At 51.8% G+C, this 12,522-nt stretch overlaps 1 protein-coding gene across 2 annotated transcripts in view; it reads left to right on the top strand.

Annotated features, from left to right (window-relative positions):
• tbc1d22a (TBC1 domain family, member 22a) overlaps nt 1-12,522 on the top strand; it is a 142,146-nt gene that overhangs the window by 55,225 nt on the left and 74,399 nt on the right. For both annotated transcript variants that reach the window (XM_035427162.1, XM_035427161.1), the window contains exon 9: nt 10,626-10,732. In XM_035427162.1, coding sequence (XP_035283053.1) covers nt 10,626-10,732 — 107 coding nt within the window. The remainder of the gene's footprint in view (nt 1-10,625; nt 10,733-12,522) is intronic.

Raw genomic sequence — 12,522 nt, forward strand, 5'->3', positions numbered from 1 at the left:
TTTTAGTTCACAGCACAGAAGGGACATTTTCCTGCGTTAATCAAAGCTCTTCCTATTGAAAACAAAAAAAAAGTTTTTAAATGTAAAGGCCAGATCCATATTTTACTGATGTTGGGTTTTATCCAGAATTTATAAATGTCGTTCTCAGCTATTTGTTATTATTTAGCACGTATGTAAGCATAATTGCGTGGATTAGTGAAAATGACATGATAATTAAATGAAAATCTCCAATGAGGAATTAGATTGGTATGGAGGTTTTTTTAATGCATAGAAAAGGTTAAACAAATTAGCTGGCAAAACTACACAATTATAATCACCCCCCAAAAGAAGTCCCTTGCAGTGTTCATTATACATAGAACTAATGTAAGTGCTTAAAAATGTGTTTTTGTTTTTAAACATGTTTTCAGCATGCACGTCATCTGCAATAATTGATTGAATTGTCCTGGCGACTGTTACAGAAGCAATAAATTAAACTGTAATAACTCTGGGAGGGGGAAAAAAAAGGCACAATGGAAATGGTTTGGACTTTTTCCATCAGGAATATATTAGTCAAGAAAAGACGGATAAAGGAGTGAGTGTGTGGAAGAATTGGGCGGTGTTGTGTGGAGCGCTGTGAAAACACATTAGGAGTGGGTCGCATTTGAGTAACGTGATTAGAGGCGGGGATAGAGTACTGACAGTATTAAAACCCGCTTGTGTTGGCCAACCCCCAGGGCTTTCCTGAAGTGTTACCATGGTGAAGACACCCCCCCCCCACACAAACACACACACACTCTGCAGAGCAAAATGCACACATGAAGTGCGGCAGAGCAGATCCATCTTACAGCAATCCTGATCCCGCCACACATTTTGCATTCAATACAGAAAACGTTCTATGTGTGTGAAGTTACGGTATATGAACGCTGAACTGTAGTGATGCTGTTTTAAAGCTTGACCAGGATTCTCGCACACACACATTCAAAATTGGACAAATAAAGAAAACGGCATAAAAAATTTGTGAGAAAATAAACGTGTAGGTAAATAAATAAACCACCCGCACACAGCCGAACCTGAACGCGCGGCCTTTTTATGATCAGATCTGCGCAGGTGGCTTTCTGAAGGGAATGTGTGTTTTACCAGGGCTGGATACTCTTCTGAATGAAAGCTTTTAATCTGAGAAGAGATTAGAGCGGGTTCCTGCAGGAGCAAACATGAAAGAGAAGAAAGAACAGATCACCTCTGTTTACACTGCCTGCTTATATATTTAACTTTCCCTTCTGCAGTCGTGTGCGTGTGTGTGTGTCTGTGTGTGCGCGTGTGTGTTCATGTGCATGTGTGTGCGTGTGTGTGTCTGTGTGCATGTGTGTGTGTGCATGTGTGTGTGTTTGTGTGCATGTGCGTGTGCATGTGTGTGTGTGTGTACATGTGTGTGTGTGTGTGTGTGTGTACATGTGTGTGTATGCGTGTGTGTGTGTGTTCATGTGCGTGTGCGTATGTGTGTGTGTGTGTGTGTGTGTGCGTGTGTGTGTGTGCATGTGCGCGTGTGCATGTGCGTGTGCGCGCGTGTGTGTGTGTGTGTGTGTGTGTGTGTGCATGTGTGTGTATACCTGCAAACATAATTGAAGCGGGCAGTGAAAAGAGGCCGTTAATTTGTTTAGATTTTCCCCTCCCTGTCTTTGTTGGTTCTTAAAGGATGGGACGTTTTCCCATTAGGTAAGAATAAGAGGCGTAATTAAATTGGGGGAAAGTCTAATGGAACTGTATGGGCACGGCACGCTATCGATCGCATGGAGGTCTGTGTAGCCTGCTTCATTTCATCGAGTGCATATTCTCTCCAAATGGATTTCAGGAGGCGGGATCTGAAAGGAGCGTAGCGCTCGCTGAAGGACCTCCTCAGACTCTCCTGCAAAGCGAGCGTGTCAGAGCCCAGGTGGGTGCTCCGTGTCAGGAGCGGTGGGGCTGAGCGCTGCTCTGTCACTGCAGCGGTTTGAGGTCATGAGATAGAAACGGCGTTGCCGCTCAGAGTCATTATGATCCGGGCTGTTGTCTGAGAGAGGCGAGCGCGCTTTCTGAAGAGTCCGTACCTGTGGATATCGGCGCGGGAGAAATGGCTGCGCGCCCACCTTCCACATGCCATTGTCGCTCAGCCCCCACGATCCCATGCGATGTCGCCATGCCACGAACCGGGCCGCTGGCATCCGTGAGCAACGTCGTCCTGGGAGATGTCCAGCCACCGCCAGGCCGCCACTGGCCCGCCGCCGTGCCTTGCTCTCTCCCACGCCGGCGGTCCGGGGGTCCTCTCGGTCGCAGACGCCCCCCCCCCCTCCGGTCTCCGGCTCGGAGATTATCGGCGGCATTAGCGCGCGGCCGCCCGCCGTAAATTTGGGAGCGAGGAGTCGTGGAGGTGCAAATTCCGTTTAACGGCGGGGCCGCCATAAATCACTCGCCGGAGGGGAGGCGGGGACGGGGACGGGGGGGGGGGGGGGGACAAGTGTGAGTGATGAGGGAGGCGAAATTACATTGAACAGCAGCCAAGGGCCCTTCTGCAGGTGTCAGACAGCAAGAATTATGAAGGAGTTGAAAGCTAATTGCAATTAATGTAATTATGAGGAGAGGAGCGGACTCTGTGGGGACGCGTGCAGTCCTCGGCCCTGGCCCCATCTTCGGGCCCCGCTTTTACGGTTGCCGTGGCTGCTTGATTAATGATTCGGGGGCCCCGTTGGGCTCTGGGGCCCTCGCAGGGGTCACTTATCTGTGCTGTTGTACAGAAGTCCTTAGCAGACCCCCTGCTGTCTGTGGCTGGCTTTCTGGCTGGACACGCTATCAGAATAAAAGGTTCAGGGTACAGTTGTGCGAGTGCAAGGGTTTTATTTTATCTTTAGTGATGCTGAAAATAACAAAGGTTTTTGTTTTTTTATTTTAATGGGAAAGTCTACTTTATTCTTCATTTCTGTGAATTTGAATTATTTCACTAAGATGTACGTACCGGAGTGATTTCACACAAAAAAAAAAATGCCTGGATGCATTTACCGTCGACCGAGGCAATAAAGCGGGGGCCTCCAGTGGCGTGGCCCATAGAGCGCTTTCCACATGCTCATCGCGAGCCGCGACGTCGGCGGTTCGAATCCGACCGCTGACCTTTGTCACATGTCTCTCCCTCTCTCTCCTCCTAATTCTTCCTGTCTGTCTACACTATCCTGTCTAATAAAGCTGAAAAAACAAAACAAAAACCAAGGCATTAAAGCAACAGTGTTTGGCAATAGGCGACAGCATAGAGACGTAGAGCTTCGTTCTGTTAGTCGACATAAAAAAGCCTTCTTATCTGAATATGGTAATCCCATCTGAATGACGAGGACACGATAAAGAACACAGACGGCGTTTCGTTCGCAGGGAAGGGGGAGGTCTAGACCGGGGTTATCACAGAGAACACGCGACGGGACGCCGGGGGGCCGGGTGCGCTGAAGACGTCTGCCCGCTGGAGCTGTGTGAACGAGAGAGCGGCGTGCGATCAAAGGCGCCGCCGTATCCGCGGCGACGGCGGCGGCTTCTGGAGCGCTCGGAAACCCCGCGGAGCAGGAAGCTCCGCTCCCTCTCGTGATGGAGGAGAGGCGCGGCGGCGGCGGAGGAGAACATTCATCCGCTGTCACCTCCCCCTCCCGGCGCTCGGATAAACATCACAGGACGCCGTTTGAAGCGATAACCGAGAGGCGGGAAACGCGAGGTGTCGCCTGGTTTTTTTAATTTATTTTTTTACACGAAAGCCTTTGGAAATTCCCCCCCCCCCCCGCTCTCACTGAGCTGGAAGCGAGATGCGGCGTGAGGACGGCGGGCGGAGACCGTGTGCGGCCCGCACGCGCATAATTTGCGCTCAACGCGAAGCATCCAGTAACCCTCCCTCTGCCCAATCTTGCCTTCAGGAAGAGCCCTTTTCCCGTAGCGTGTGATGTACGCGCTAAGGCGCTAAGCAGCGCGTGGAGCTAACGAGCTCTGTGGAAGGAGCTCCAGGCTATCTGCGTGTTAGCGACCCCAGACACAGGTGCCACAGGAGACAGACTGAAGTTACAGACGGATCTTTTGGCTTTGAATGTGACCTTCCCCCCCACCATTACTGTCCAGGAAAAGTGCTAACAGAGTCCTCTAGACCTCTACATCTCCAGTCTTTCTCTACCAGGCCTTCTATCTAATAGCATCATGCCCAGTAATATGTATAGTATTAGTATGCTATTTCTTATTCTATATAACATTATTGTTTAAGAATTCTGTCCCTCCCTAGCTATTGTATTTTTTTGTTGTTTGTGTGATTTGTGTCACCTACTTACTGCTTTTTCAAAAAGTGTCTTTGGGAAAATGACAGTGTGGGATTTTGTCACTACTGACAATCTAATAAAAGAGATTCAAATAAGCTATATTTATTATGCATGCTGGAACATTAAAAATGCATCTGATGCTGCAAAAATATCAAAGTTACGGTTTGATGTCCAGGATATATACTGATAAGTATGTAATTTCATCATTAAACATGTGTTCTGAAATGTTTTAAGGCAACATGATATAGAGCTGAATCTAATAAGGAAAAATTAATGTTTCTTGTCATAAAGGCATACTTCTTTTCCCCTTTTTTCCTTGACTAATCATGGTTATTAAATATTTTTGGCATTAGTTAATTACTCTGCTATAAAAAGCTATAAATTGAATTTCGGCACAGATTTATCCATTGAAAAATTGTGATTTGCTCATTTTATGCTTATGAAATATACCATGCTTGACCAGTGCAATTTATAACAATTAAGAGAGTCTTCTTTTACTGTAAGTGAGACCATTTTATAGGTATGTCGGCAGGCGTTCCGCGTAAATTTATTTGTAATTATGTTTTATATATTTATTATGTTAAACCTGCAAAAAAGCCTTTTTTTGTGTGGCTGCAGTCGTTATCTTTTGAATGTCCCATTATGTCTAATGATATAATGATATCTCAGTAGAGGCGGATTACTGCAAATTAATTCCTTAATGTCCTGATCTTTGCTCATATTTCACAGCTCGGAAACTTTCCCCTTTCCTCTTTCCCTTCAGATTTCTTATGAGTAGTTATCTCTTTTATTATCCCCGAGAACCCTTTTCTAGCTGGCCTTTCTGTGGAACTGCGGGCTTACAGTATTTCAGTATTGGGCCCAGTGTGAACGGTGGACCGCAGTTGAGACCAGTCAATATACATATACCTAGAGGCCCCGTGGTTTCTATAGTGTGTAGTGCGTTAAAGTGCAATTTTAACAGGATTGAGAAATTCTGTTCCGTGTCAGAAAAAGTGTTCAGTAACCTCACTGTCCTGAAGAGGGCGATAGTGAGCTGGAACCAGGCTCAGTGGGCACTAGGTGTGAGACGTGACCTCCTCTTAAAGCACGCCTGTCCATCACGGGACACGCACACGCTCTCTCTGGGGAAAAGTACAATCTAAGCAGAGGGTCATTGACCTGGAAAGGATTTAAGGAGTATTTTCAGAGAGCCAATGGAAATCATGCACAAAGCTAGTCAGATTCCTACCCCTGACCCCCGGAGATAATGCCATGTGTTTGTAGATTTGTGCTAGAGACCTTTATGGGGGGAGCCTAGCAGAAGCTGAGCACGCTAAGTAATTAAACTCGCTGCGAAATGTCTGGAACATTGATGTTGCCATGGTTACGTGAGTTGCTAGCCCTGTGATGCTGTTCAGCGGCAGGCCCAGGTGTGTCGAGCACTGGGGAGTTTGTGTGGCTTTAAGCTCTCCTTCTCAGAACAGTTTTTGGTGTCTCATTCTCGTCTATTTTTATCGTCGTGGCAGCGATATTAATTAAGCCGCCTGTTATTTTGGCTCAGGAGGATAGCAGCGTTTTCAGGCCTGGTGACACACTTGGTGTGGATGCACTTTCTCCTTTTTGCAGGATCGCTGGCTTAGAAGCCTTGGTGGGAAGATGCTGATATATTCCCTTTGCTGCTGCATGGTAATAAGTGAACCGAAATGTCTCACCCCCCCCCCAAAAACAAAAGAATAGTCAGTAAATGACCGCTGTCCACTGAGTGTGTGGTTCTGAATTCGCATAGGAGCGGCAGCTTGTTATAAAACTTTGGTGCTAATATAGCAGGTGCTGGAAGAGAGACGGCGTGTCACTGGGACCCCTCTGGCTCCGCGCAGCGCGTGTACAGAGCAGATACAGATGTTGGGCTTCTGTGTGAAGAGCAGATACAGATGTTGGGCTTCTGTGGCGGTCCTCGCTCCGTCTCCGCAGAGCCGACCTGCAGCCCCTTTCGGCCTTTAAAGGGCACCGTGTCAGGCGGCCCGGCCAAGTCATCGGCGTCAAACTTTACCGCGCGTGCGCGCCGGAGGTCTCGCTGAGAACGTCGTTTTTTAAACGAGGGGATCTCAGAGCCGTTATCTGCTCCAGACGAGCCCGTGCTCCCGGGTCACATGCTCTCCCTGCTCCGCGTTCGGACTGCGATCGCCTTACGTTTTTTTTGTCGTCGATTTATGCAGAGGACTCCTGCGTGGGCGGCAGTATTTTTAGATGGCATGCACATGCTCTGTAAGCTTATTTAAAAAAAAAAAAAAAAGATTCGGTGTTTCGGTCGGAGTATATTAGCCCTTATAACAGAGCCGCGCAAACGCCACAAATTAGCACTTACCGTTTTCAAAAGCGAACGCTGAATCTGTGCCTAGTGGATTTCAGCTGGTGTAGTAATTTCTGTTGGATTATTTCACTTAGTGTATTTTTTTTGCACATACGTGGGTGCGATTCTTTAATTGCAGTATAGTTCGTGGAAGAGAAAGGTACGCATAACATTTTTCCTGCCAGGTTTCAATTGGTAGCCTGTAGTGAATTGTATGTGCCTGTATAATTAAGTGTGCTGATTTGTCACAAAAGATTGTAAGTAGGTATACTTGTAGTATAGATCAGCATTATTGCAACAGTGACGATAAAGACCGGATAGATTGCAGGTGACATCATATATTGTACCTAAAGGGATTAAGTTCGTTTTGGTTTTAGTTTAGTAAGAGTATAGCTAGGTCTACTTAAAAATGACCAATGAAAAATACTCTTTATTTTTTTATTTTTTACTCCTACGTGAGGGGTATATTGGGAAGACACTGGTGTGCGTTTTATCTCGGCTAACAAAGCAGGCTAAGTGAAACATGTCTGACATAATATCAAACGTCATTCTGAACAGCGTGAGCGCGATCGCTCGGTGTCTCGGCACGAAGAGGCCCGTGAATCCGCAGTGTGGATCTATTCCCTGCTCTTCCAGCGGAGGCGCTCTCGCGCACCTTCCAGCAGCGTTGCCGCTCGGGCCCTTTTCTGTCCTGCCATGTTAAAGTGATGGGTTAGTCGGCTTCATTAATTACACGCGCTTTCAATTACACCTTCGCGGAATTCAATTAATGCTCGTTAACCAGCACTAAGTACGAAGCGTTTGATTTAAGCAGTGCTTTCTGGCGAGATTGGACTGCGGCGTTAGGAAGATGACTGATTGGCTGAGCCCTGTGACGTGTCGGCAGGGGGCGGGGCTCCCGCGGTGTTAGCGCTGTGCCCCCGTTGGTCTCTCTGTTAGCGCCCCGGCTATGCTGGTGTGACCCGGGGCAGATGGTTGGGTGTTACCGTGGAGATTCAGGCATGGCACTGCTGCTGGTGCTGCACAGCTGTGTCCGCCCCAGTCCAGAAAGAACCAGCCTTTCACCACAGCCGCCAGCCCCTGGGCCAACAGGAAGTGCGAACCGGGCCAACAGGAATTACAAACTGGGCCAGCAGGAAGTCCGAACTGGGCCAAGAAGGAGCCCCTGTTGCGGGCGATAGGAGCCGCGGCGCGGCGGCTGTCCCGCAGCTCGGCCGTCCGCGACCCTCTCCCCGTCCCCTGACTGAGCGCGAGCAGCGGAGTTCACCTTTTAAACGCTCGCCCCTTTTTTTCTCTTTCAGCCGACGCGGTTCTTCAGGTCCGCCGTGTTTCTCCCGTTCCTCCACGGCGGCGGTCGCGTCACGCCGGTCAGGCGCTCCGTAACGGCACGAGAGAATTAACACGAGCGTCTGTAGGGGGGAGAGGAGGGGAAGGAGCGCAGGGGGGAGAGCGCTTCCCTGTGAGCGCGTGCGGCCGGGTGCGTTAGCGTTAGCGTTAGCGCGTACCGCGCTGTTGTTATGTCCTTCCTGGGTAATTAAGCCCAAGGCTCCGGCGCCTGACGGGCGAGTGGCGGGCGGGGAGCGGTGGGGAGCGGTGGGGAGCGGCGCGGCGCGCTGGATGTGCTAATTAGCACCCCTGTGGGTCCGCGGGCCCTGGCCCCGCCCACTGAAGGCTGACAGGCGGTCCCGGCAGAGACCCGGCGGCCCGAACCAGGACGTCCCCTTCAGAGCCCCGCGCTCTTACTCCGGTGGGGGGAGGGGGTGGGGGGGGGGTTCTGGTCGCCTCAGCCAGAGGAGTCTGGGGAGGGCCCGCGCCGCGGCGAAAGGAACGACAAAAACGGCTCCGTGGAAACGCGGAGGAGGAGGGGCCCGGCTCACGTCTCTGCCCCTCGGCTGCAGCCCCCCCAGCCCGGCGTCACGTTTAAACTCAATCAGAATCCTGCCGTCCCCTTAAATATGTATGACTCGTCCGGCGTGGCGTTTATTTGCTCCTCTGATGAGATTTGTTCTCCGTTTGTCTCGTTCTATAATGACCCTGTTTTTCTGGCCATTTCAATTTGCTCGGCGTTCTCGTTTTTTTATTTGCTTTGGTGTCCGTTGCTCTGTGAAGCACAGCGTGGCGGCTGCTGTGCTGGAGGCCTTGTGTGAAGTCTTTCTGTGAAGGCGCAGTGAGCGGCTCGCTGAGGCGGGAGGCTGTGTTTGCCCCCCCCCGCTCCACTGCGGCAGCTGTGGCTTGAAAGCTTGACCCCTCCTAATCCAGTCATGTTAGTGTCAGTGGGGGGTGCAGGGCCAAACAAACGGATCCTTTGCCTTCAAGACCTTCAGGCTAATACTGAACATGTAATCCCAACAATGAGCGTGTGAGCGTGTGTGAGTGTGTGTCTGAGAGTGTGTGAGCGTGTGAGCATGTGTGTGAGCTTGTGTGAGTGTGTGTGCGCTTGTGTGTGTGTGCGTGTGTGCTTGTGTGTCATACTGACTGTAGGCCAAGGCCAAGATGACAGACCGTTGCATGGTATCGAGTTCTTACACACATTCTCTTATTCTTATTCTAAATCCCATTACAGAAGGGAACGGCTGCAGGACGGTGAGAAGCAGAGCCCTGCAGTTAGGGGAGGGGCTTGTGTGCTTACTGCATATGTGTGCCTCTTCTTCAGTGGTCCGTGCTGGCGTAGCATGCGGCCTGTAGTGTGGGATATGGTCACTGGGCTTGGCGCTCCAGCCGAAAGTGTAAACGTAAACTGGATGGGCGAGCCAGTGTGCGACCATCAGGGGTCTCAGCTGCCGCCTCAGAGCAACATGCAGTAAACAGAAATGGACGGGCTGTACGGGCAGGACGCAAAGACTCCAAATGTCAACGAAGCCTCAATTCCGCCAGGCCAACGGAGGCCATTCTGCCTCTGGACAGCGCTCCAGCACTCTGTTTCACTCCCGTCTGTCGGGCCGTTGTGTGAACAGAGTCTTCGTAATTACCACACCACGGTGTGTGGAACGGCCAGAGCCCAACGAACCGTTGGTGTTCAGGTTGGGCTTGCTCCCGGTCCTACCGTAACGAACCGTAACATTCGGTCTGAGCGTGCTCGGCCCTAGCAGGTTCTGTTGGTGTTACCACGGAGACAGCGTGGGTCTTTCTGTTGCTCAGAAATTATTTCTGTTTGTGATGTCATAGTGGATTTTTTTTTTTTCTCCCCATGAGGACATGGGGGTTGAGAGTATCCAATCACAGTTTGACTCTTATGTCTGAGATGAAGGATTTCAAGAGTGGAGAAGATTATTTATTTGAATTATTATTATATTGGCTTGTGTTCAGTAAAGACATTTGTGGCAGAGTCTGATATAGTTCGGAAAGAGGTTCTGGAATTGTGGCGTATACACGTTGAGATATAGGCTACTATATATCCAGAAAACTGGCAGAAATCCTCACCCATGTATGATTCAGTGGGTAAACGGCATGGGAGACTGAGTCTTTATGAAACCCGCTAAGGGTGAAAGTACCACATGCATATCAACTTCCGATCTGTATGAGCCAATGAGATGACTGCCCTTCGTAGCCACACACTGTGACTTATAATTCCCATCAACAAGTGACTCATGGATAGCGCAACATGGCTCCACCCGATTTGGGACTCACAAGGCTTCACCCTGCCATCGCAAATAAGCGGTGTCCATGGAAACCTTTGCTCTCCTGATATGAGTTGGAGGCGGAAGTGACGGTGTAGCAGTCGATGCAAAATGTCCTTCTTTCAGTGAGCTCCAAGGGAAAGGAAAATTGAGCCCCGAAGTTCTGGAATTGTTGTTTACGCTCCCTTTTGGAAAGGAAGGACATGTCTACATTTTAATTTAATTATCGCCAAAGTGTATTTTCTAAGCCCCACATTAGTCAGTAATCCGATTCTTCTCCTCTTTTCCTTTTCAGAAATGACCCTCAGCCATGTGTTCAGGGCCCACTCATTGATTTCTCTCTCTCCCTCTCTCTCCCTCTCCCTCTCCCCCTTTCTCTCTCTCTCACAGAGGAAGAGGTGGAAAATTTCGATGTTTCCAGCTTGCAGGAGGAAGCTCTGCGGAACATTGAGGCTGACAGCTTCTGGTGCATGAGCAAGCTGCTGGACGGCATTCAGGTAAATTGATTCCCCCGTCCGCCGACGGAGCGCGCCGGCTGATTAATTTCACGGCCGCGCGGCGCACCTCTGGGAGAGAGGGAGCGGGGGAGAGGGGGAGAGGGAGAGAGGGAGAGAGAGAGGGAGGGTGGGAGAGAGGGAGCGGGGGAGAGGGGTGTGTGTGCGTGCCTGCTTCCTGGAACGGAGAGAGGGAGAGAGAGGGAGGGAGAGGTAGAGAGAGGGATAGAGGGAGAGGGAGGGAGAGAGAGTGGGAGGGAGGGAGGGAGGGAGGGAGGGAGAGGGAGAGGGAGGGAGGGAGGGAGAGGGAGAGAGAGGGAGGGAGAGAGAGAGTGAGAGGGAGAGTGAGGGAGAGCGAGGGAGAGAGGGCGGGGGGGGAGAGGGAGGGAGAGAGAGAGGGAGAGGGAGGGAGAGAGGGAGAGAGAGGGAGAGTGAGGGAGAGCGAGGGAGAGAGGGCAGGGGGGAGAGGGAGGGAGAGAGAGGGAGAGGGAGGGAGAGAGGGAGAGAGAGGGAGAGTGAGGGAGAGCGAGGGAGAGAGGGCGGGGGGGGAGAGGGAGGGAGGGAGAGTGAGGGATAGAGGGAGAGGGAGGGAGAGAGGGAGGGAGAGTGAGGGATAGAGGGAGAGGGAGGGAGAGAGGGAGAGTAGTGCTTGGCGTCCCCAGTGCAGAGTCACACCGTGTCGTCCCGCGCCTCTCCAGGAATAAAGCACATGATGAATATTCCCGCCCTGCTCCGCAGTCAGAGGCCGCCTCTTTACCCATGAGGCCCGGCGGCAGGAGCTCGCCCGGGAACGCGGCGCCGCTGCACGCTGCGCCTCTCCCTCTCTCTCTCTCGCCCTCGCTCTCCTCTCTTCCTCTCCTCCGCCGTGTCTCTAATTGATTGAAAGCTATAAAAGCGCAAGCGGGTGTTGTGCTTGCCTTGATGCATCTGGCCCCAGGGACTTGTGGGTAGACAGTGTTGCCAGGTAGGTGGTTAGCTCGGGGTAAAGCGATACACCATTATATTTAAAGTGGCGGGATCCGGGAGCCGGCGCAATTCCCCGGTGGGGCGCTCAGGTCTCCGGCGGCGGCGCGGTGCTGGCGCGGCGCTGGCGCGGCGGCGGCGCTTCTCTCCTCCGCGGATGAAAGAGCGCGCAGCTGCGGCCGAGCGTTTGATGTGCAGAGCAGTTGACTCGCGGCCAAAACGAGCGGGGTGGGGGCGGGGGCAGGGGGAGGGCGGTGGGGGGCGGAGGGGGGGGGCGGGGGAGGGGGGGTACCGTGCATGCGGAAATTGGGAGATGGGGTCGGGCCTCGCAAATGTGCGCTCGCGCACACGCTCGCCCTCGGGCACTCCCCCCCCCCCCCCCCCCCCCCCGCGCGGAGGAGCCGTAGCGCATTAGCATGCAGCGGTTGACCCCCTCCCCGCTAACGGTCAGGATTAAAGACTCCCTTCAAGCGGCGGGACCTTTAGCGCTGTTTTGTCTCTTAATTGCTGCAGTAATTTGCACGCTCAAGGCTGCGCTCCGCGGGCTTCAGAGGCCCTCTCCGCTCGCCGTCTCCCTCCCCGGCGGCCTTGGAGAACCGGCGGGCCTCCACCAGCCATCGCGAAAAAGCGTGCGCGCAATCGCACCCCCCCCCCCCCCCCCCCCCCCCAGAGTCCTCTGAGAATGCCCTTTGTCTCTTTGAGGGTAACCATCAAAGTGTGATTACTCTTGTTCTGTAAAACGTTATTATTTCACCTGTAAATAAAGATGGCGTGTCCTTAGCGATTAATGGTGGCCGTCTCTGAAGATTAAAGATTAAATGTGCAGTAGT

This window comes from Anguilla anguilla, chromosome 7 (assembly GCF_013347855.1).
Source record: "Anguilla anguilla isolate fAngAng1 chromosome 7, fAngAng1.pri, whole genome shotgun sequence".
Taxonomy (NCBI): Eukaryota; Metazoa; Chordata; class Actinopteri; order Anguilliformes; family Anguillidae; genus Anguilla; species Anguilla anguilla.